Below are 23,980 nucleotides of genomic sequence, written 5' to 3' on the forward strand. Positions count from 1 at the left end.
ACAGAGTGAACATGTCTAGTCTTAATTGAACTGTTTTGCTTGCAATTGTGATCAGATAGTACTGGCTAAACAACTTGCAGCCAGCCCTGCTGCTCAACGTTGTTGAAAGAGAGACTGGAGATGCTGCTTGGTCCATGGGAGATCAATATGGTGTTTGTGGTGGTTCAAGTATCCTGACTTTGTAAAAGGAGCTAAGTTTTTCTGAGGAAATGTGGTCGTCCCCTTAGTGGGTTCTCTTAGCTCTCTCTTACTCTGAAACAAGTGGGGAAAAAAGGCAGTGCTGACGAGCTGGTGGCCTAAGATGTTGAGATACCACTGACCAAATTTGTATGATCATGGCCTTGAAAGATCACTTGGGCCACATAACCTCTTCCCATGCAGCACACCCTTAGCCTTCCCAAAATTAACCTCTGTTGTTTTAAATGTGAAAATTTAGGGGATTGCCTGCTATTTACCCTTAAGAACTTGGATCCAGTAATGCCAGCTAAAAGGCAGAGCTGATAAGATGGGGCTCTGGCTCCCTTGGAACTCCCTTCAGCACAGCTTTGTGTGCATCATTCATCAGTGAGTTCAGAGGCTGTCTCTTAGAGAAGCAGCTGAGTGAAGTCCTAAATCAAGGGGAAGGCTTCTTGCTAAGACACTTTGCTGTATTGTTTACCCTCTTTCTCTCCACATGCCTTTCTACCATGGAATGATAACAAATTGCTGTGTCTCCTGTCTCAGCTCCTGCTGTTCTTCCTAGTTGTTTTGATGCCCATCTCTTTCAAGAAGGCATTTTCTCTTCTGCATAAATGTATCAGATGTAGCAAAGTGAACAGTTTTGTTTAAAAATGGTAGCAAAAAGAAATTACTTTTGGGTTGGAGATGCTTTGAAACTACTTCGGCTTCGCTGCTTGATGTAGCATGGATCGCTTGCCTCAAATAAATGATTTTAAGTAGCTTGTGACTCTGTGGATTGCTTACAGTGTTTTTCTATTTCATTTCACAGTGCCTTCTCCTAGTGCCTTGCTGGTTGACAATCCCACGTCCTTTGGAAATGCAAAGGAAGTAATAGCAATCAAAGATTACTGTCCAACTAATTTCACCACTTTGAAGTTCTCTAAGGGGGACCATCTTTATGTCTTGGACACATCGGGAGGCGAGTGGTGGTATGCTCACAATACCACAGAAATGGGTTACATCCCTTCCTCCTACGTCCAGCCTGTGAACTACCGCAACTCTTCCTTAACGGACAGCGGGATGATAGACAATCTACTGGAGAGCCCTGACGAGGGGGTCAGGGAGCTAGATCTGCTTGGAGAATGGACTGATGTGAAAAGAAACTCTGTGAAAGCCCACAGTAACAACCCTTTCTTGAACGGTGTCCAGACAAATCCATTTCTCAATGGGAATTTGCAGACGTTGACCAGCTCAGACAGAGAGCCCAACTCCAAAGCATCTGTTGACTTGCTGCTCTTCGACACGGGGCCTCCTGCTTCAACAGTTCCTAGCTCAGCTGCTAATAGCAGCATGGGTAACATTTTTGATGAATTTCCATCCACAAACAGGCTGGACCTGGAAGAGTCTGTGAAAAGGGACAATCCCTTCTTCAGGAGCAAACGCTCTTACAGCTTGTCTGAGCTGTCTGTTCTGCAAGCCAAGTCAGACACTCCGGCACAGTCGGGTTTTTTCAACGGTTTAAAATCTCCCACTCCTGAGCAATTCCAGAGCAGGGAAGATTTTAGGACCGCATGGTTGAACCATAGGAAGCTGGCCCGGTCTTGCCATGACTTGGATTTGCTTGGTCAAAATCCTGGCTGGGGTCAGACACAACCGGTGGAGACCAACATTGTGTGCAAACTGGATAGCTCTGGTGGAGCTGTTCAGCTTCCAGACACCAACATCAGCATCCATGTGCCAGAAGGTCACGTGTGCCCCGGGGAAACGCAGCAGATCTCCATGAAAGCTATGCTAGATCCACCACTGGAGCTCAACAGTGATAAGTGCAGCACCATCAGCCCCGTCCTGCAGATCAAACTCAGCAACATGGAGGTGAAAACATTCATCATTCTGGAGATGAAGGTATCTGCAGAGGTTAAGAATGACATCATGAGCAAGAGTTTGGTAAGACTGCAGTGCCTTCGAAGCGACATGAAGGAGGGGCCATACACACCAATGCAGCTGAGCTATTCGTATGGGGACACGATACAGGTGCAGCTGGAGAACCTAGAGCCTTGCATGTACATAGCTGCTGTAGCTCAAGGGCAGAACATCCTCTACCCTTACACTGTTTGGGATTATATCAGCAAGAAGATCACAGTTGGTGTTTATGGCCCGAAACATATTCACCCTTCCTTTAAAACAGTTGTGGCCGTGTTTGGGCACGAATGTGCACCCAAGACTCTGCTAGTGAACGAGGTCACGAGGCAGTCTCACAGCCCAGCTCCAGTTGCCCTTCAGCTCTGGGGTAAGCACCAGTTTACTCTGTCCCGGCCTCAGGACCTCAAGCTCTGCATGTTCTCCAACATGACCAACTATGAGGTGAAAGCTAGTGAGCAAGCCAAAATTGTGCGAGGCTTCCAGATGAAGCTGGGCAAGGTCAGTCGCCTTATCTTCCCCATTGCATCCCACGATCCCAATGAGCTCTCGGATTTCACGCTAAGGATACAGGTCAAGGATGACAAGGATGCCATTTTGACCCAGTTCTGCGTCCAGACGCCACAGCCGCCTCCTAAAAGTGCCATCAAACCGACAGGGCAGAGGCGGTTCCTCAAGAAGAACGAGGTTGGAAAGATCATCCTTTCACCTCTGGCTGCCACTGCCAAGTATCCGGTTTTTCAGGACCGGCCGGTGTTGAGCTTGAAGTATGGCAAACTGCTGAAAACAGTGGTGCGGCAAAGCAAGAATCACTATTTGCTGGAGTACAAGAAAGGAGATGTCATAGCCCTCCTCAGTGAGGAGAAGATCAGGTTGAAGGGACAACTGTGGACGAAGGAGTGGTACATCGGCTACTACCAGGGCAAAATAGGCCTCGTGCACACCAAAAATGTGCTGGTGGTTGGAAAGGTCAAGCCCAGCTACTTCTCTGGGCCTGATCTCACCACCAGCCTGTTGCTCGAGCAAATCCTCAGACCCTGCAAATTCCTAACCTACATCTATGCCTCCGTGAGGACTCTTCTCATGGAGAACCTCAGCAGTTGGAGGTCCTTCGCGGACGCGTTGGGCTATTTGAACTTACCGCTCACGTTTTTCTGCCGATCAGAGTTGGACAGCGAGCCGGAGCGAGTGGCCTCCGTGCTGGAGAAGCTGAAGGAAGACTGCAACAACACAGAGAACAAGGACAGGAAATCTTTTCAGAAGGAGCTGATGATGGTGAGTCCGAGGTCTGATGAGGGCATCTTCCTTGACTGTGGTGCAGAACGGTGGGGGTGAGTGGGAGCTAAGCTTTCCTAACTCAGTCACTGAAAAATGGGCTGAGGTTTGCAGATTGAATGGGAATTCAGGTCTGCGGTGAGGAATGAAATGGGTAAAAAGTTGTACGTGTTGAGTGAGTGAAGCAGGCATGCTTGGAAGATGGCTGAGCTGAAGGCCCTTCAAAGCAAGGTGGTTTCAGTCCAGTGCTTTCCTAGCGCTCAGCTGGACCTTGCTGCTGAAGGCTATTTCAGCCTTCAGTGATAAATAGAAGATGTGCATGCGTATCAAGGAGTTACCCAGGAGCTGCTGGTTTCCTCAGTCCAAGATCAAAGTGATGCCAGTGATGGAGGTCTTGGTTTTTTGTGGCAGAAAACTGGAAAAAGGCAAGAAACATAAATGCTTTTCCTGTATGGTGTGTGGTAGGCAAGCCAACTCTCAAGTCATAGAATCATGGAGTGGCCTGGGTTGGAAGGGACCTCAAGGATCATCAAGTTCCAACCCCCCAGCTGCAGGCAGGGACATGCTTTTATATTGCCTCAAGTTTGTCAAACGTGCAGGAGAGGGGTTTTATGGCTGCTGTGAAGTGCTACATCTTTACAGTTATGAAACAACCCCAAATTGCTCTATAACAATGTCTGTTTGTGTTTACTCCTCCTTTCCTTGAGTGACAGCTAAACCAAGGGCAGCTCTGAATTAGGATGCTTTGTGTTCAGCTGTGGGTTGTGTTTGTAAATTGTCTGAAGTGCCTGGCTTGCCTCTGTCCTGAAAGGCTTCTGCAGGCATTTGGGGAAGTGCTGTCTGCAGGTTTTTCTAGGATGCTCTTCAGAAGTCTCTAGTGAGAAATTGTCTTCACGATAACAGCTTCTAGCATTTCATAGGAGGTGGGCCAAAGAAAATGCAGGACTTTGTGCTGAGAAGAGATTTGAGTTGCAGCAATTCATGTGTCTTGAAATGCCAGTTTAATTAAGAATAGCACAAGCTTTGCTTAGCAATGATGCAGGCAGGCAGTGGGGCAGGAACATGGAGCACACAGAAGGAAATTAGAGGTAGGCACATGGGTAAAGAGGACTGCAGCTAAATTAAGCTCTCCATGTCCCAGCCTCTCTTAATAAAAATGGGGAAATGTCAGGATTGAGCAGTAGGTGTAAGGCATTATGAAGAGTATGGAACCTTTCATTACTCATGGAAATTTTTTCAGGGGAGTTCATGGAAGGTGCCTTGTGGATGTACTTCCTCTGCCTAAGAGCACAGTACAATTAATAACTCTTTATAACAGACCCTGTCTGAGTGTTGGTGTTACTGTGGAAAATGGGAAGATAGTTTCCAAAAGTCTGACTCATGCCTGCACTTAGGGTGAGCACCAGAGCTGCTCACGGAGGGCAAGGATGTCCAAATGCCACGCTGCAGTCCCCAGGGGAGCATCCAAGCTGAAGGCCAATGGGCTGCAGTTACTGCTGCTGCTCTTCCTCCCACCTCAGCCTTGCCTTCTCCAGCTCCAGCTGGGCTGCTGCCTGCTGATCTGAGGGAACACTGTGATGAAGAGGTCTGGTGTGATGGTGGGTTCCAGCAGCGTCTTCCAGCAGTCTCTAGCTTGGTGCAGGTGCTGGTTGGAATGGGCAACCGTTTGGGCAGCCCCAAATCACCTTGACTTTGAACCACGTAGGTTGGCACTGAGGTGAGAGGCCAAGGAGCTGCTGGGCTGCAAATCGTTTAGTTGGGTGGAGATGAGAGGTGAGCAGGGGTAACCTTGCTGCCTGGGTTTGTAATCTGTGGCCAGTGGGACAATGTTTTAGCTTTGGGTTTTGATAGAAGGCAAGCTGTAGGCCGTGTCGTCAACTCAGCTTCTCTTGAGGGAATCTTCTGGCCATTGTATGGCTTTTTTTTTGAGCTTCTGGGAGGCAGCTGCTGCAGCTGCACCGGGCTCTGGGGTAAGACCTGACTTTCTGGCCCACATCTCCAAGCTAAGCTTGGGGCGTCAGTTTGCTTCTCCAGTCAGTGGGCCACTTGGGCTCATGATGCCTGGGATGCAGCCATGTCTTGTGCCATGTTTTGCCACAGCTCATCTAGCCTCAGCAATCCCTCCTCTGCTCTGGGGCTGGGTGGAGGTGGTAGCCAGGGCTGTGTCTGACCCTGTGGTTCCTCAGAAGGAGGCTTGGCACCTTTAATCATTCTGTGAGTAATGGGGTAAACTGTGTGCTCCTCTTGCTGAATGCTTCCTAGGGCTTTGTGCTGTTTGCTTTACTGGCTTGCTTTTCTTTTATCTATTCTCTTTGTCTCCAGGGGACAAGGACAGCCTGTAGGTCATGGAGAGGCTGTGCCAACCTAACTGTGGGGATGAAGAAAACATGAGGCTCTCTGGGGGCTCACAGACCTACTAACTCAAGAGGAGGGCTATAAGCTGCTGGAAAACATACTGCTCCCAAAGGGATGCATCTCATGCAGAGTCCCAGAGCGGGTTTTATTTTCCATGCTTGAATGGAGACATAATCCTGAATATTGGCTCTGTTTCCTATTCTGTGCCAGATCTTGCTGCGTCTGAGCCTGTTGGTGAAGGATGAGCCCTTCTCCTGATGGAAAGCTGCTTCTAAACCCCTTGCTGCTGTCAAATGGTCCTTAGCTTACAACGAAACAAGAGTGAGATTGATTTTTAAAAAACCACAACAACTGTGTTTGGGGAATGACAGTTGAAAAGTAACTTATTTTGTTGTGTGTATGGCTAATTTTATTTGCAACAAGTGGTCTTGCTTTCTGCTGGTGAGATCTGTGTATTTCATGTTAAAGTTGACTGTCCCATCCCAGAGGGACTGTGGAGAGGGAAATGGTAAGGCTGCTTATCTCACATCGGTGTTGAGTACACAGGATTGCCATGGCAGAGCTATACACCGGTAGCCAAGCATGGAAAAGCCCTCTCATTGATGACTAGTTAATAAATAATCTGTGATTACTTACTCTTTTCACCTAGCAAAAGCAGCAGTGTGTGAAGGTAACTGAGGGGAGCATTGCTCACGAGTTAGTCATCACATTAGAGAGAGAAACAGCTCTCCCCTCCCTCTCTGCCCATCAACCCAGGCAGCAAGCAGGTTGTCTCCTCGAAGCCTGTAGGCACTGCAGCCTGGATCTGCAATGATACACGAGCAGCCTAACAGACCTCTTGCAGCTGGGCAGACCTCTGTGGCTGCTTCTGAGGGGAAGAAATGCGTTTGCTCACTTCTCCATGGCAGGGCTTCAAGGTGACATGCTTTTCCCACACACACAGACAGCATCGCTGTGGTCGGTGGCTGCAGCCCAGCGTGCAGGTGCTAACTCCATCACATTTCCAAGCCTTTGGAGTCCCAGCAAATGCTGGGTGTTCGGGTGGTTTTGAAAATGTGAAGTCACATACCACAGTATAATCCTATGCACTCGGGTTGCCATATGAGAGCCATGCCAGGTTTCATTTGAGAAACTTGACCTAGCTTGGCATACAGTGGCTGCACTGCCTGGTCCTCTGGAGCTGGAGTGAAGCCTGCCATGAAAGACATCACTTCTTTCACTCTGCATTTTTTGATACGGTGTTTTGGCAGAGCCTTGCTCTTATCAGCCTTTCCAATATGACTGCACTTGTTAGCAGAGTGCTGCAGATCCTATAAGCATTTTCTTCTCCGGATAACTGGAGATGTGCTTCTGCTTGCTGTATTTATTGTGACTGCAGGTGTGTGAATGCTGCCTCTTTTCTACCAAGGTGGAGTGAATGCTGCGTCCTTATCCCTGGTGCTGGAGAGCCTGAGCACTGTGTTCCTGCTTGGATCTCGTGCTGCCGTGCCCGGGGCACACAAGCCCAACCTGCTCTTCTTCCCTCCCCTTAGCTCCTGCATCCTGAATTGAGCTGCTGGCAGTCCTGCTCTGAATTTGGGTCCTTGGTGAAAAGCAGGTCCCTCAAACAGAGGGCAGTGCTCCCACCGAGGCTCTGCCAAGCAGGCTGCTCAGTGCAGGGTGGTGGTAGAGCAGTGGCACAGGGCTGGCTGTGAACTTCCCTGCAGGCTCCTCACTCTGCAGACAACATCAGATGACCTGCTTTTATTTGCTGGGACTGAGAGGAAATTGTTGATGCCTTCCTGTTCCTTGGTGCGGGTATTTCAGAGTGCTGTACCTGATGCATTCTCATGCTTGGTTAATGGCACTCTGAACGTTGCTGCTGCTGTAACCACATCTTTGCCTCCCCAGCAGCTACCTTCAGCCCTTTCAGGCAGTGATTAATGCCTGATAACGCTTAGACCCTCCAGGGTGCTTTCTAATTTAAATGCTGTTTAAAAAATCATTAACTAATTTAAAAACTCCATTTCCATCACCGCTTCCTTCTGGGTCTCACGCTTGGCAGGCACGAGTGAACCTGGGGACACTTCCCACCTCTGGGGCAAAGAAGAAAGGCTTCACCCCATGGTTCAAGCAGATTTAGGGAGGGGACAACGCATCCACAGCTCACATGGTTGCTTATCCCATCTTGGCTTTATGATTATTGAACTGGGGTGGGGAGGCATAAAGGGGTGCACAGGAATCACAGCTTTTCAACCCCATCGTTTGCTCCTTCCCTGTCTGTGTGCTGCACTCTACCCAGGGCTCCCTGCTGCTTGTTTGCCTCGATGCTGTTTGCTGTGATTAGAGGACTGGAAATGGGCTTCTGCATTTCAGAGCCGGGATGCAAATTCATCCTCCCCTGGATGTGTTTTAAAGTGGAGGCTCTTCTGCTTTGAACTGGAATTTGAATATCAAACCATCTCCTTTGCTGTGCCGCACTGCTCTGCTGGTGGAGCGGGCTTGGGGCCTCTCTGAGGTTAATAAATGCACCCGAGGAGGATGGAGAGAAGCTGTAGCATAATCCCAAAAGTGCCTGCTGGAGGATTACATCTGCTGAGAGCCCTGCTAATCCCAGCTGGGCAGCAAGGGCTTGCAGGGAGCCCAGTGCCTGCTATGCTTTGGCTGCTTATTCCATCACCTCCTCGCTGCCCCATGTTTCCCTCAGCTCACCTGGGGCTCCCTTTGCAGATTGAGCCTTCCCTGGAGGCAAAGTGAAGGTGCCTGCTTATTAGTAGGCTTCAGAGTGAACGTGCTGAGCTGAGGGGAGCAGAATTATCTCTTTCAAAGCTGTGGCTTCAAGTGATTGTACCACTCGTAGCACGGGACTCTGCTAAATGACGCCTCCCTGCTGTTACTCCTTTTTCCTGTGTTCATTGGGAAGCAGGGTGTGTTTCTCCCAAGTGCTCTTATCCCTGGGAAATAGATCATGTGTGACCAGGAAAGGACAGGGTGCCTCTGCACCGTCCGCCTGATTCAGAACAGTTCACGCTTGCTGACTGCTGGTCTCAGGGAGAAGACCGTGGGCCATAATCTTAAATCTGTGCTTCTTAGGACCACCTGAAGCCTTCACTTCCAGAGCAAAGGGCCCTGAGCCTGTTGACTGCGTGGTGAGATAACATTGCTGAGAGCTGGATGTGGAGTGCTCTGCACAGTTATGAATACGGCACAGATGCGAGATCTGAACGCTTCTCAATGCCCAAGAAAAATATAATGCTTTTTTGAAATGTATTTTGCTTGCTTAACGAGAGGGCTTATTATTTCTACTTCTAATGCAGGAAACCAGTGTAAGCACTTTGTAGAAGCAAATGCTGGTCAGAAGCAGTAATTAGATTCAAGCCCAGCTTTGCTTTGTGTAAGCTGGGAACAGATAAGGGAATCAACATATATTTGCTTTGCAGATTGCTGGAGTGGTTTCAGATGTTACTGTCTTCCCCAGCTGTTTGTTACTGTCCCCCTGATAAACAGTCTCTGAGAGGATTTAACCCCTCTTCTTCTTCAGAGCTGCCTGTGTGCAGAGCCCCGGGTCAGGGCAGGACGTGGTGACCCACAGCCCTGCTGCAGGGATGGCAGCAGAGGGACAGGAAGGAACTTGGGGGGCAGTGGTTCCATCCTCTTGCTTGCCTGCTGGGCATCCTTCTGCCTGAAAACCAGTCTTGCTCAAACGTGTGTGCTCTGAATATGTTGGGAATTAGCAGGAGGGAGCAGGTGGTTCTGGCCCTTTTTGGACCACTGAGGGCTTTTCTCCAGGTCCCTGATTGCTGTAATAACCTCCCCACGCTGCTGGGACGTTGGTGGTGTTTTCAATGGGAATGCTGGAGCCAGCACAGCATGCTCCTTGGAAATTCACAGCAGCATCCATGGGGGTTGTCCTCTTTATCACCAAGCTGTGGTTTGCATTTGCTCAAGTGAGCTCCCCTGCTGAGATGCTGAGCGATGCCCTTGGTGCTCAGCTGTCCTGGAGCTGCAGTCCTCATTCTGCTGTCCTTGCAGCTCTGGCAGTAAGCAAACAAGAGGGTGCTCAAGAAAAAAAGAAAGGCAGCAGCTAGCAAATCTGTCTCCTCGTTGTAGTGCGTGATGAACCTGCTGAGCTGCTGCTGCAGTCCACGCTGGGGCGGGCAGGATGGAGGGAGATGGATGATTAAGTGATGATTAAACCTTTCTGGGTGGTAAACTGCCCCTCAGGGCATCTTGGGATTGTTTGCATTGTTTCAGTGTTGCTTCAAAAAACCCATAAAAATAAAAGGGTTCTTGTTCCATAACACAGAACGTGTTTCCATAAACACTGGAGGTCTGTAGAGGGGTTTGTCCGGGGACAGGGCTTGTTCCTGAGGCTCTCATTATGCTTTCCACTTGGCTGTGGCCCACGGTGAGGGATGCCTCGTCCTTCCTGCTCGGCTGTGGAGGGATGCTGGTTCTGTTGATCCTCTGATAATCACCATTTAAATGGTTCCTTTCCATGGGTTTTCCCTGTTGCAACTTGCTTTGTGTTTTGAACAGAGTTTTACCTGCTCTGTCCTTTATTCCTGGCTGAATTATTGGTAGGTAGAGAACACACTGCTGTCAGTCTCCCTAACAAGTATTTTCTCTTTTCCATCTTATTCTGAGGCTGCTCTCCAGGCCTTGTCCCCAAATGTCCTCCTGGCCTGTGCCTACCGGGTGCTCCATGCAGGTCGTGGATGCTCATGCTGGTTGTGCCACTGGACAGTGCTCCTCTGGGCTGGGGGTACAAGCAGCACAGAGTACAGAGGGTTCATTGTCTTGATTAAAGGCTTTAGGATGCTTTAAACTGCTTATGTGGCTCCTGAACATCTTGAGCCTACACCATAAAGCCGTGGTGGGCAACCCCAGCTGCACGCCTGGTTGAACAGGGGTAGGGCACTCGGTTCAGTTAGTGGCGTGACTCTTCTGTCCTGCCCACTGGCCTGATTTCACCAGTTGTTGCCAGAAAGGAGGCAGGAGGGTTTTGTGGTGGTTTTTCAGGGACATCCCCACCCGATTCGGGCCCACCCTGACTCCATCTTCCTTGTTTTTCCTAATGATCCCGCAGGCCTTGCTGAAGATGGACTGCCAAGGGCTGGTGGTCAGGCTGATCCAGGACTTTGTGCTGCTCACCACGGCCGTGGAGGTGGCCCAGCGCTGGAGGGAGCTCGCTGAGAAGCTCGCCAAGGTCTCCAAGCAGCAGATGGATGCCTACGAGGCCCCGCACCGCGACAAGAGCGGGGTGGTGGACAGTGAGGTGAGGGCAGACCAGCCTTCGTCCTTTGGGATTTTCCCAAGCTTGTTTTCGCTTGTGCAAACCTGTGCTCTTAGGGAATGAGAAGTTGGGTGTGATGGGGGGACAGGGGGGGAAACGTGGGGACTTTCTCACCCACAGCGCATTTGTTCTGGGATCAAAAGGCATTGAGGATGGTAGCACTCGTTGGATGCTGAATGCTGGGCATGGGCCGAGCTTCACGTTCAGCTCTTCTCTTCCCACCCTCTGTCCCACAGGCCATGTGGAAGCCTGCGTATGACTTCCTCCTCACCTGGAGCAACCAGATGGGCGACAGCTACCGGGATGTGATTCAGGAGCTGCACACAGGGCTGGACAAGATGAAGAACCCCATCACCAAGCGTTGGAAGCATCTCACCGGCACCCTCATCCTCGTCAACTCCTTGGACCTGCTCCGGGCAGCTGCATTCAGCCCACAAGACCACGAGGATTTTGCCATCTAGCGCGGCTCCTTGCAGCCATGTTTTCATCCACGTCTCATTTATTGGTGGTATCCGTATTTTTCTGTGCTTTTTTCCCTTTTTTTTTTTTTTAAACAGTTGATATAAACAGAACAAGCGGGGATTGCTCTCCCCAGGTTTAAAGAGGCCAAAGTTTGCAAGTTCTCAGCAGGACTGGAAATGAGCAGGAGACGACCCTCCTCTTGGTGGGAAGGCATCCAGAAGGGATGGCTTTTCATATGGAATCGATACCACTTCAACTATTCCTTACTCAGACACTTAAAAGGAGCCAGGGGGGCGGGGAGGGATCACAAAAGAGAATCCCTTTTTTTTTTTTTTTAGGCATTTACAAATAAAAAGTCTAATTTTTGTAACAAGCAGCAAAGGTTGTAACCACTTTGGGGGGAAGCTGTTGCTGTTTTGTATGTTGAAGAGACTGCTTTTAAATTATCATTTTTGAGATGAACGCGAGCGATGTAAATACGTATTTAAGACGAAGCACAGCAGTGTCCCAGTGGTTTTGGTAAACTCCCACAGTGCAGACTGACTGCAGAGCACTGTGTGAATTTGGGGTGTCTTCAGCCCTGCACGCAACTTAAATCAGAAAGGAGCTTTTATTCCTCCCATCTTACAGGACATATCACCTGTTTAGATGTTTTTGTTTGTTTTCTTTTTAAAATGTATCTGCAAACGTAAAACGTATCTGTGGGTAGGGAGGTGCTCGTGCCATGTTCGCAGATGCACGGGTACCATTCCTAACCATGGGAAGGGATGCTGCCCCTGGCTCTTGGAGCTGGGTGCTGCCCACCGTGTCTGGAAGAAGCTGGAAGTTGGGGGCTCGGCACAGCCCTGCTCTTTGCTGCCCGTGGTGGTGAGAGTGGGTCACTCTGCCATTGCAGCAAAGTGCTTGGGCATGATCCTCCTAACTTGAAATCCATTCCAGAGCTCAGCGGAGATGTTTCAGACGTGTCTGGTGTCCTCATACTCATTGCCATTGATTTCTGAGGGCTTTGAATGGGGCTGTTTGAGGCTCCCAAACTCCAGCTGAACTTGTAAATGTCTTTTGCAATGACACTGGTGCCATTGAGCTGAATATTTATGGTACCAAGTGCCCCGTTCTTTCCCCTCGTGTTTTATAGCTGCCTCTTTTGGATTACCTCCCCTCTTCCTTCTGCTCCTCAGCTTTGAAATATTTTACATGGGAGGGGAATATTTTTGCACAGAAACATTATTTTAGGTGCAAAGTCTCTTTATAGCGAGGAAGACGGATTGTTAAGGTTGATTTTCTTTCAGGTTGAACCAGAAAAACAGAAAGAGTGGGGAAGGCATCTTTGACAAACGCAATAGAAGCACACAAGAGCGGCTGCTGTGGCCAACAGGCTGGGCTCTCAGCAGCCAGGAGCAGGAGGTGGTGACACTTAAGCTTGATTTCTTCTCTTGGGAGGCTGCAGGTGATATAAGCTCCCTGGAAGAGCCAGGTGTGGGGCACTGCCCATGGATTTGCAGGTGCAGGTGGTGAGTGGGCATCTGATGGTGCTGGCAGCCTCGGGAGGGAATGTCTTCCCACAGCTTCACTGCTTTACATCCTCTTTTCAAAGCGACACCCCCAGAAGCAGTCTCCCCTCACAGGACCCCACCAGAAATAATTAGCACCTTAATTTCTCCTCAGGGGCTTTAAGGAGTTTCCTATGCAACGCGGCGTAGCACAGAAATAAATGTGGTCTGCCAGCACCTGGGCCCGTGATGCATTTGCTTCCTCTTTACAAGAGCAGGGCACTGTAAGAGCACATTTTCCTCACACCAAGCAAAACCAAATCTCCAATGCAATAAGGAGCAGCTCCTGCAAGAGAGATCCAGCCTGTGCCAGCATGGCTTTGGGCTGTTCAGAGCAGGCAAGGGCAGCCCCAGCCCTCGTAGGCAGTTTTACTCTCTGGTGACTCCAAGATGGGGACGTCCCTAAAGAATTTCAGTTTATTTTTTTTGCCCTCCCCTTGGTTTTTCTAACTACCTCAGGTACTCTATACCCAGCTTAACATTTCAGCGGTGACACGAAGCTTGCTGTGCTCAGCTCCCCGACTGCTGTGAGCCGCGGTGAAACGCTCAGCACGTTTCAGGGTGACCACTGTGTTGCTTTGTCCCTCCTTCAGTCAGAAATCCCAGCTCTCCTCACCTGCTGGGGCTGGGCTACGTCTTTCAGATGCCTTCTGCCCGCTGTCTGGAGAGCCCGTCTGGAACTGCGCCTGGGCTTTGCATCGTGACCGCAGTTGGTGCAGTAACTGGTTATTGTACTTACATTTAATGTTCCTTTTTAAAAAAAATAATAATAATTTTTTTGGAGAAAAATATTCCTATTAAAGCTGTTGCTATTGCAGTGCTACCGAGTGGATTTTGTCTGCTGGTGGGTGGGTTTAAGGCAGTGGGCATCAGGAGGCTTTTGTCAATCCCACAGGCTGATGCCCAGGCCGTGTGGCCTTGGGCTCGCAGCACAGACTGTCAGTTGTGGTGCTCTCAGTAAGAACTGAATTCCAATTTCAGACCATGAAAGTGGGTTATTCAGATATCTGCCTCTGGCTGTGGCTTCGGCTTGCCAAGGGTGAAAAACAAAGACATTGGTTTGATTTAATCCCTGGCAAAACGCATCCCGTGGTGCAGCACAGGGTGGCACAGCTGGGTTGCTGGGCCAGGGCCACTAGGGCTCCTGGATATGAATGATCATTCTTAAGTAGCCTGGACCTAATAGGAGCAATTCTCCATTAGTTACTTCTCTGTTGTCTGACTCCCTCTAATATTTTATCTTCAAGTAAATGATTGGTCTTTTTTTTCTGTGTCCAACCAAGGGAATGACCTCCTTCAGCACAGCCCCCTTGGCAATGCATTTGCAGCATTTCAAGCCATTGGAATAGGATGATATCTCACATCAGCTCAGCTCAGCTCGCCATTAAATGGCTGAAAGAGATATGTCAGAATGGGGAGGGAGGGAGGTCACCCCTGGGTTATCAGTGTCTGGACAGAAATCTGCAGTATCAGTGATTCTTGCTCTGTCCTCCCTGGCTCTCAGTGTCTGGACACCCAGTGCAGTCTGCAATGAAAATGAGAAACTGTGATGAAAGAGCCAGGAGCTCTCTGGGCATCTGTTTTTATCCCTGGAAATCCCTGCTGAAAATCAATTGTTCTGCTTCCTTCGTAGCTCTCAGCTGAATGCTGGTGGTGGATTATCGGCTGTCAGGACACCCAAATCTTGCAATATGAGGTCACGAGTGGTTAGAGAAATTGATTAAAGGACGACTCCTAGGTGTTTGCCTCGCTGGCAGGTTTCTTTTGGCACCAGAAAACCATAATTCCCAGTGGGTTTGCCCTCCTCTGATAGACAGACTCCCCTGACCAAGTGGAGGCTGTGTAAAGCCGTACCATGGCAGAAGAGCCAGCAAAACAACTTCTATGAGGACCTCGCTGCCCCTGCTGCTCAGCTTTGGGAGAATCCCAGGCACAGCCAGTGTGTGAATCTTCTGCATTTGGGTCTTCTGGTCCTTTGGGTCTTTGGGGACATGGTTAATGAGCACAGTGGTGGCGAGTTGGTGATTGGACTGCATGACCTCAGAGCTCTTTTCCAACCTCAATGAATCTGTGACCCTTATAACCTCTTCACCTTAATAACCCAAGTCAGCTTCATCAGGCCTGAGCCCTCATAGAACATGAGCAAGGTGGCTGCAAGAGGAGGTTGTTGTCCCTGGAGACAGCTTCCAGCACACATCTGTGGCATCACCACTCATCTTTTGGCCACAAAAGCCCTTTATTTGGTAATGCTCTTTTCACAGCTTCTTCCTTGGGCTGGGATCACAGATTTGGTGATAATGGTACTTTAAGGCTCTTGTATTATGTTTTCCCAAAGGCCACGTGCAAGGGAGCCAGGCCCAAAGAGAGCCCATCTCCACGGACTGACTGACAGTTCTGCACTGGATGGCAGATGGCTGATGTAGGGTGGGGATACCCTGCTATCTGTGGTGAGAAGAAAGGAGCCTCTGGCTGGAGGGATGAACAAGTTATTTTTTCACAATAAGGGCAGTGAGACTCTGGCACAGGTTACCCATAGGTGTGGTGGAAGCCCCATCCCTGGAGACATCGTATTGTCAGCAGCCTCCAGGGGGTAATTAAACTTGGGTTTCTTCCCCGCTTTAACTGCCCCTTGCTGAACGTTGATTAAACCTCACAGCCATCACTTCACGAGGTCTCGCTGGTTGAAGTGAGTTGCTGGGATGTGGTTGGGTCCCTGCTGGGAGGGCTGCTGGGTGACAGACACGGCGTGCTTTGATCTACCCCAAAAAGCAGACTGTGCCCATGACAGCCTAGACTGGAGGTATTTTGGGGAAGGATCTGCCAGTCCTGTTTGTTTGGTCCGGCTTGTGAAGGAGGTTATGCAGGAAGTGAGTCAGCCAATATCTGCTGGGAGATTTGGGATTTGATGATGCCCGTGCTGATGGCTTGCTTTTATCATCCTAAGCAATCAGATCTGGCGTATGAAACCATTCTTCTGTCCTTAATGGAAATGGAATTGATGCTGGGAGCGCCTCCTGCCGCCTAGCAAAGCCAAATCCCATACCAGCACTCTTCCAACCCGGTGGGTGTGAGCTGTGCCTGGCCTCTGACACCCCTCTGTGCGCAGAGGGAGTGTGGTCTGGGAAAAAGGGGCCTCCTTTTGGAAATACTGGTGTCGCGGCTGGCTGTGGCAGCAGGGAAAAGCCTGGGGATGGGATTTCATCTCGTAAAGCTGGGGTGGGACGGCATCCTCCCACCGCAAGCTGCTGTGTCCCCTAGAGCCCTGCCATGCGCAAGGCAAAGAGGCTCTCACCCAAGTTTTCAGCAGCTCCCTTCCACCTCAAAAGATTCTGTGATCCTATACTGCACTCAGTTAAAGGGCAGCAAGCTCATCCTGGTGCAGCTCTTCTTTTGAGGAGCAACGGGAAAGCCGCAGCATCCCTGCCTCCCCGCCCCGGAGCCGCCCGTACCGCCGCTCGGGTTTTGCCCGGCAGCGATGCGGTGGCGCCCTCTTCTGGACACAGCCGGAACACCACGCAGTGCGGCACCGCCGCGGGGTCCCCGGTAGCGCCGCCTGCTCTCTCCCTCTCTCCCTTCTGCACAGCGGTCTGCCAGACTGCCAACCGAAAAAATCAGCTCCCTAGAGCCGAGTGGGATTTTTAGCTTGGTTTGGTTGTTGTTGTTGTTGTTGTTGTTTGCGTTTGAGGCTTTGGCTCTTTTTCTCTCCTTATTTCTCCATTGGCCAAAGGTGGTGCCCAGCCATTAGGGTGGGTCTGGAGATCTCCAAGGAGGAGACCTCACAGCCTCGCCCAGCCATTTCTTGCTGTTCTAGTTTATATTCAGTGCTGTGATGAGCAGCACAAGGTGTCTCTGGACCTCATGTCACTGAGTAGCACTGCACAGAAGTGCTGCAGTCACCCAGAGCTGCAGGGACAGCCAGAGCTGTCACTTCATGGACATGGGGAGCTGTGGAAGCTGTGAATGGGAAGCAAGCTAGCTCTTATGGCCTGTTAGAACTCCCTTCCCATGTCCCAAGGAAAAGATTCCTTGTATTCACTGAGTGATGAAATGATAATAGTGAGAAGCAGCTTTTGAGCACTCCATCTTTGCTGCCCAGAGGGATAACAGAATTGCAGGGCTTGGAAGGGACCTCTAGAGATGGTTCAGTCCAACCCACATCAAGTTGGCTTGGCTATAGACTATCCATCTTTGCTGCCCAGTTCCAAATACATCAGCCACAGGGCACTTTCATGCTCATGGCACATTTATATAGCGAAGGGTTCATAAAGCACCTGTGCTCCCCCAGTTGATGAGAGAGGGCATCCAACCCCACCATCCTTTGGACCCAAGCTGGCAGGCTGTCCCCAGCATGATTCCGGCACCTTTCACTGAGTGCATCACACACTGCTGCACTGAATCATTCCTTCCTCCAGCTCTCTTCATGTGTGGTGAGTGCCCCCACCTCCCTCGAGTCAGAAAACACAAGAGCCATTACTGTATTGGGGATTTATTTGAAGGACTGGGGGTTGGGTTTTTCCCTTAACATCATTTACAGAGCATCAATCAGATAGTTTTTAAAAACTGCTTCCAAAGGTCACACTGCCCAACTGGCGAGCTCCAGAGACGGATCTCTGCCCAATGGGGAACTTGGTGAAACACCAGTGGCTTTACAACCACTTCCATGCTGAAGAGTGGCTCGAGCCCAGGTATTGTAAACACACACAAAGCCTACATAAGATGTGCAGCTAGCTTGGCTTATGTGACATACAATGTCAGATTATAACATTTGCCTCTTCTATAGCAACAGCTGTACAAAGATTTCAAAGCGGTTCCATCTTACACGGTAGAGCAAATGGTGCTCACAGAGCCCTCAGAGCAAAGGCATATGAAATCCCATATTTCTCCATTACATAAGGAGGTTAAAAAAAAATGCGACCACGAGGCCTCTGTACATCAAGAAGTGGAAGCCAGGCACCTTGGACTTCGCACTGATATCTTCCCAAGTGACTGAAGCACTACTGTACAAATTATTTTAACAACTAATTCTTAATTAAAGACAAAAAATATCAATGAAACAACACTTGGTGTTAGTCTAAGGGAATTAAATTATTTCTTGATTGAAAGCTAGTAATTATTTTAGTGAAATTTAAGGTGTTTTCTGATCCTTGAGGTCTGGAGCAGAGGTCTCGCCTCCCATCAGTGTTTTCATCTGCTAGTGGGTCTTTGATTTCCCTGACTTGCTTTTTCTCCCCTTCTTAAAGCAGCACCTGCGGCAGCAGAACATGCAGCACTTCACAGAAATGAAGAGGATGAGGAGGACCACAGCCAGGAGGAAGGCAAAGACGTCCAGAGAGTGATACTGGATCCAGTTCAGGTCATGGGCAGCAGGGCGCAGGTGTGGGGCCCCTTTGTGTTTCATGACAAACTCTACCCAGTGCACAGCCAGGTCCAGAGGGTGGATGGGCCTGTCAAGGTGAAGCTCTGAGAGACGCTGGATGTTCTCTTTGTACCTGCCAAGACAAGGCGTTGGCTGTGTTCAGTGACTTGTGCTGCTGGGACTCACTCTCCGGAGAAAAAAGGATCATAGAATCATTAAGGCTGGAGAAGGCCACAGATATCACCACCCCGTGCCCACCATGCCCGCTGACCATTCCCTCAGTGCCACTTTTCCAGTTCTTTAACACCCACAGGACTGCTGACCCCACCACCTTCATGGGCAGCCGTGCTGCTGCATCACCGCTCCTCCTGAGAAGCAACATTTCCTAACACCGTGGAATCATGGAATTACTCAGGTTGGAAAAGACCTTAAAGATCATCAGGTCCAACCACAACCTAAGCATACTACCCAAAATCTAAGAACTCAAAAACTTCCTTCGGAAGGATGCAGTGTCAGTTGTCTGAGAGCCCGCTAGGGGCTCCTCCACATTTTTCCTGCCACCTCCACCACGAGAGAAGTAAAATAGTAAAGTTATGAGCCTTGAAAAGTGCTGCTTTCAATGCTAAACAAAGGAGGAAAGGTAACAGAAAAAGAAGTAGAAAAGCTTAGTTTCAGCTGTCAGCAAAATCTCCTGTTATCTTTCGTCATCTCAATATCTTTTGTCAGCTTTATTTCTTCCAGTACACTTGCACTCCATCTATTCTGACGCCTGCATCCTCTCAGATCAGGCTGTTCTCATCACCTAAAGACTGCAATCTCAGACTGCAAGAAGGATGGTGCTGGTACAGGGGTGGGACAAGGTTAATCCAGGGCAAACGATGCCTTCTCAGCAACGGAGCTGATGTAAGAAGGGATATAAGAACAGATTAGTATTGTGTTAAACTGGAAGTCAGAGTGCTGGCATTATACAGCAGTAGAAAGAAAAAGTGCATATGAATTACTAACTTTTTATCATTGATAACTGCTTTCAGGGCATCGGATATGTCTTTCGAAGTCATTTCTAGTATATTCAGTGTCAATCCTGCTCCCCGTGACTCCACTCGTTTCGCATTGTCCATCTGGTCTCCAAATAAAGGCATTAACACCATTGGCACTGCATTGCATATGCCCTCATAAATACCATGTGAGCCTCCATGGGTAATGAAGGCACGAGTCTTAGGGTGAGCTGTGGAAGAAAGAGAGATCTGTTATGTCATGGTTACACACACCTAGGAAAAATATATTAAAGAAAAATGCCATTCTTAGGTGTACATTAAGAACTTTAGGCTGTCATAAGCATTGTTACTTATGGGCAAACAATATAGCAGAGAACGGGACGTTATGGATTGTAGAGCTCCATCTTGGTTTGGGTAATCTCTGAAAAGCCCCTTAAGATCCTCCACAGCTTCTCAGGTGTTAGGATAAAATCACAACCAGTGAAACTTAAAAAGCAAAGTCATTGCTTTCTCTTTTACCATGTCTTCCATTTGCACGTCTCCCACAGCAGAGCCATATTGTCACGCCAAGTACAGCAGAAGTGCTGCCACAGCTTGAAGCAGTGATTGAGCACCTGGTGGAAGGCAGGGCAACCCAGGGGCGCTCAGGTGCGTGCATTGTATCTGATTGGAAAGGATGGAGCCAGGACCCACCCCTAAGAGACCTCATTTAAGGGCTGGCTGTGGAAAAAAGGAGATCTTGTTGGAGATCCCTGCCTACTGGTTGCCCAAAAGTAAGCAGTTTTTCTTCCTTTGTTTCTGCCTCTATGGTTGCTGCGTTTGAGTTTGCTCTAATTTGCTACAGCCTAGTATTGTCCCTCTCTGCTATTATTGCTGTACTTCCCATCACATTACAACATTTCACCAAAAAAATGCACTCCTGGCAATAACATGCACAATATGACCCCCTTTAAAAGTGTGAGAAGCTGCCTGGAAGTGCTTCCTTGAGAAATTGAAACTCCCCCTTCAGTCCAGGAGACGACAACAGGGCAGGAAAGCATAGCTGAGTGTTGAGACTGGATAATCAGAGACAAAACCTCCCCCCATACTTTACAATGCCATAATTGAGAGTTGCAACACCTTTCCAAACAGTAAGGTGATCTTGAAATTACAGTTAGAGAAGTTTCTAAAAGGTGAATTCTGTTTCAGACAGACCCGCAATGATAGAGTCAGCAGAGATGCTGGTAATGGGGCCTTGAAACTATGTGATGGAATTGAAAGCAATAAGATGGTATAACCCCAGGCATCTCAGACCTACCTAGGAGGTCATTCTGTGGCAGCCACTTGACAAGCTTCACGTTCTTTGGCAGGTTGGGGGGCGCCTCTCCTGTGTATCGCCACAGAACCTTTGGAGGGCAATAAACACAGTGTCAGTTCTCAACAAGCACACTCACACCGCTCCTCTGCTGGTTTGGAAAGCACAGCTAACAGCGTCTCTGCGCAAAACCTCTTTTGCCAACAACAGGGATGATGTTCTCTCTGACACTTGGGGAGCAGGAGAAAGAAGGGAGGGCTGAGCAATCCAGGAGCCAAAGATAATGTACTATATCTGAACACAGCATTGAATGTGCTGGAAGGAGGAAAGGGGTACTGTACCGTTTGAGGGACTGATCCCAAGGCATCTGCAATTTCCATGGCTTTCTTCATGGGGATCTCGGAGACCATGGAGCCCAGCGAGAAGACAACAATACCGTGTTCCCCAGAAGCATTTACAATGGCTTCGAATTCCTGCCAACACAAAGCACATCCTCAGTCAAAACCCCTATTATGTCACAGGTGGCAACTTCTGTCACGTTTCCATGGAGGAAAAAAAAAAACAAGGATACAGGTGGTTGAATGAAGGTATGCAGGGGTGTGAATGTTTGCAGAAATGGAGCCGAACCAAGGTTTGGAATGGATATGAGGGGAGGGGGAAAAGATTGTAAAACACTTGTGCAGCTCAAAGACATCAGTTTCTGTGCAATAAGAAAGATAATGTACCCGTTAAGTAGGTCAGTTAATCACCATGATTTTCCAATCCTTAAGTGAATACTCTGTGTTTTGCTTTTACAACTTGTGGAATTTCAGATGAGCTTGATTTAGAGTCGATGTTCTTCTTCTCAGACCGTGCAGCTGCAAGAGAGTCTTAAGATTTTGAAGTGCTCTGTAAGAAGATAGCTTTCACTTCTAGTATCTGAAATGTTGTGTCCATTTTGACTACGGTAATACTCATCAGCTGCCAACTTCATCTGCTTTGTTTCTTTTATTTTTGATAAAAGAACAACTAGAAGATCTGCCATTGGAATGGAAACGCAGATGAATTCTTATGTAAAACAAACAGCCAAAGACTGAAGTGAAAACCCAGTGTCGTAGAAAAATACTTGGTAAGCTAAGGGAGGAGAAACAAAGTTGGAGGGAGTTGTTGTGAACATCAGAATGGAATAAAATGAATGAAGTCTGGCACGGAAATGTAATCTTTAGGGCCTGAGTGGATAACAGAGATTGACTCCCTTGGTTTTTGCTCTGTTGTGTATTTCTGTGGCTGACCAGAATGCCGTAACCCACAGCCCTTTACTTGAGACTGAATCCAAACGGAAGGACCTTTCTGAAGGCTTGCCGATAGGTGGCATCTGAACAGCAGGCCTGAATCTCTCCTGCAGGCAAACAAGGTGAAACGCGGTTCAGATGTGGCTCTGTGACAGAAGATCTCTCTGAAGACAAGTTCTTCACTAGGTCATTGCAGATAGCTAACGGAGAACTCAGGGCTCTGTTGTGTATGTACTCATGGGCATCTGGGAACTGCAAAGTCCTCCTCAGGTTTTGGGTGTTTTGGGCATGCATTTCTGTGGCTGCTAGGTTGACTTCCCTTCCTTACTTCCTATTGCAGTAGAACAGATGCTGCTGTTTCAGAGTGTGTTTAGCCCTTTTGTTTTCCGTGGGATCAATCACTTGGTTTTATTATCTTCTTCAAACGTTCTTGTGTGCCAAAATCCAACTTTGTCACAACCTTTACAAATCCTCTGACAGTCCTGCTTTGAGAAACGGGCCGTGCAGTGGACATTTGCTCAAAAAATAAGAAAAGCTATGTTAGGTTTCCTTAATGGAACTGGATAACCCATATTTATGAAGTTCAGCATTGTCCAAACAAAATACACTTCCAGACCAGGTCTGGGACAAAGAATCTTATTTAAAATAAGCAGACCTCTTGCTGCTACACCAGAGAAGTAGAGTTTCAATTCATGTCTGCTACAGTCTCCAAAATTCCTGCTGAACTGCTTATCTGCTCCAGGGAAGGGAATGAGCATTGCTTGGTCTGCAGAAGTCTTGTAGACATAGTAAAAAATGAAATAACCTGAAAGAGGCATCTGGAAGGTAGTTAGGAATAAAAGGGAAAGCTCAGCTTTTCATGAACACTTGTCTGGTAATCTTGGAGGACTTCCAGAAAGCAATTTCCTCCTCATTGCACAAGGGATGAAGTGCAAAGTGCTTTTCTTAGCCACTTCCCCATTCATTTTGCCTGTTATCCTTTCCTACTGATAGGACCGCCATCTAATGGTATAAGCAAGCAGTGCAGACATATGAAAGTAATGGTGGGGTAGGTAAGGTAACTAACATTTGCCTAGTAAATGATTAAACACTGGTTTAATAAAAGGCTGGATAATCAGCACTAGAGTCCGTGTGGATGGTGCTACTGCACCACCGTCTGTTCCTTTCAGAGAAAGAGTAGCAAAGCATTTTTTCACAAAAAGCTGCCTAGCACATGCTAAACAGAAATAAAATACCTGATACACAAAACTACATTTTTATGACCACAGAAATCTATCAGAACAAGTACTAAAACCTGAGTATGACCCACCTGAGAGAGCTGCTTGTGAACACAGTTTATTCCTCCAATTACGATCATGTTGGGCATCAATGGTCTTGGATAATCTAACACAAAGTCATACCTCATGAGCCAAATGGAAGCCTTGCCTAAGAGATCTAATACCATCACATCTCGCTGAAGGAACTCAGAAGCCAGTTTTTCATATGGTTGGAAAAAAAAATTGCAGAGGAAAAGATTGGAGGTGTCAAAGATGACATTCTTGACACGCTGGAGGAAGTTCATGTGATCTGTATGGTCTGTAAGTGCCCTGGGGATATAAGAAGGGGGATTGGGACACTGGGTGGCCTCAAAATCTAATCCACATGGCATTCCCCTCATGAAATACACAGAAGGGATGGAAAGGTGCTCGGCCAGTATTGCTCCACAAGGGAACACAGGGTCCGTAAAGAGAGCATCAAAGTTACTCTCCTCAAGATATCTGATAAGTTCTGCATTGTGCAGTAACTGTTCACAGGATATGAAACCTAAATCAAAGAGTCTTTTTACTTTTTCTTGCAGTCCATGAAATCTTTCCAGAAATGATCCTTTTTCAAATGCGCCCTTAAAAAATGTGTGGAAATTGCCATCCATCTCTTCCTGTGTGAAAGGGACCGTGTAGGATTTCATAACAAAATTCTCTGATGCCTTTATGTTTATATTGGCTTCAGGTGCAACGACGACTATTTCATGTCCTTTCTGCTTCAGAACTTCAAACATTTCCAGCACGCTGAACCAAGGACTGCCATCCACAAA

General features: G+C 48.4%; 2 protein-coding genes across 6 annotated transcripts in view; one reads left to right on the forward strand and one right to left on the reverse strand.

The window, feature by feature from the left end:
• The window catches only part of SH3BP4 (SH3 domain binding protein 4), a 56,245-nt gene extending 42,435 nt beyond the window's left edge, over positions 1-13,810 (forward strand). For 4 of the 5 annotated variants that reach the window (XM_042874298.1, XM_042874295.1, XM_042874294.1 and 1 more), the window contains exons 3-5: positions 989-3,351; positions 10,775-10,963; positions 11,218-13,810. In XM_042874298.1, the coding sequence (XP_042730232.1) occupies positions 989-3,351; positions 10,775-10,963; positions 11,218-11,442 (2,777 nt within the window). In that variant the 3' untranslated portion in view covers positions 11,443-13,810. Of the gene's footprint in view, positions 1-988; positions 3,352-5,673; positions 6,145-10,774; positions 10,964-11,217 lie in introns of those variants that run through there. The other variant, XM_042874297.1, reaches the window with a different exon arrangement.
• Positions 13,811-17,463: 3,653 nt separating this feature from the next.
• Positions 17,464-23,974, reverse strand: UGT1A1 (UDP glucuronosyltransferase family 1 member A1). The gene is made up of 5 exons (XM_042875062.1): positions 23,219-23,974; positions 20,980-21,111; positions 20,642-20,729; positions 19,355-19,574; positions 17,464-18,482 (listed from the first exon to the last, which is right to left on the reverse strand). Exons 1-5 carry the CDS (start codon positions 23,942-23,944, stop codon positions 18,185-18,187), a joined length of 1,464 nt encoding a protein of 487 aa, XP_042730996.1. The 5' UTR covers positions 23,945-23,974; the 3' UTR covers positions 17,464-18,184.
• Positions 23,975-23,980: the final 6 nt, after the last annotated feature.

Source organism: Lagopus leucura, unplaced genomic scaffold (genome assembly GCF_019238085.1).
Source record: "Lagopus leucura isolate 7727_CA_CO unplaced genomic scaffold, USGS_WTPT01 Super-Scaffold_100012, whole genome shotgun sequence".
NCBI classification, from domain to species: domain Eukaryota; kingdom Metazoa; phylum Chordata; class Aves; order Galliformes; family Phasianidae; genus Lagopus; species Lagopus leucura.

Bases quoted from the DNA above. Each gene is read 5' to 3' on its own strand.
- UGT1A1 (XM_042875062.1), bottom strand. From the start codon at position 23,944: ATGTTTGAAGTTCTGAAGCAGAAAGGACATGAAATAGTCGTCGTTGCA. The intron at 20,730-20,979 runs GTACAGTACCCC...TGCCCTCCAAAG, and splicing joins TGGGATCAGTCCCTCAAACG to GTTCTGTGGCGATACACAGG. The intron at 19,575-20,641 runs GTAGGTCTGAGA...TTTCTTCCACAG, and splicing joins GCCACAGAATGACCTCCTAG to CTCACCCTAAGACTCGTGCC.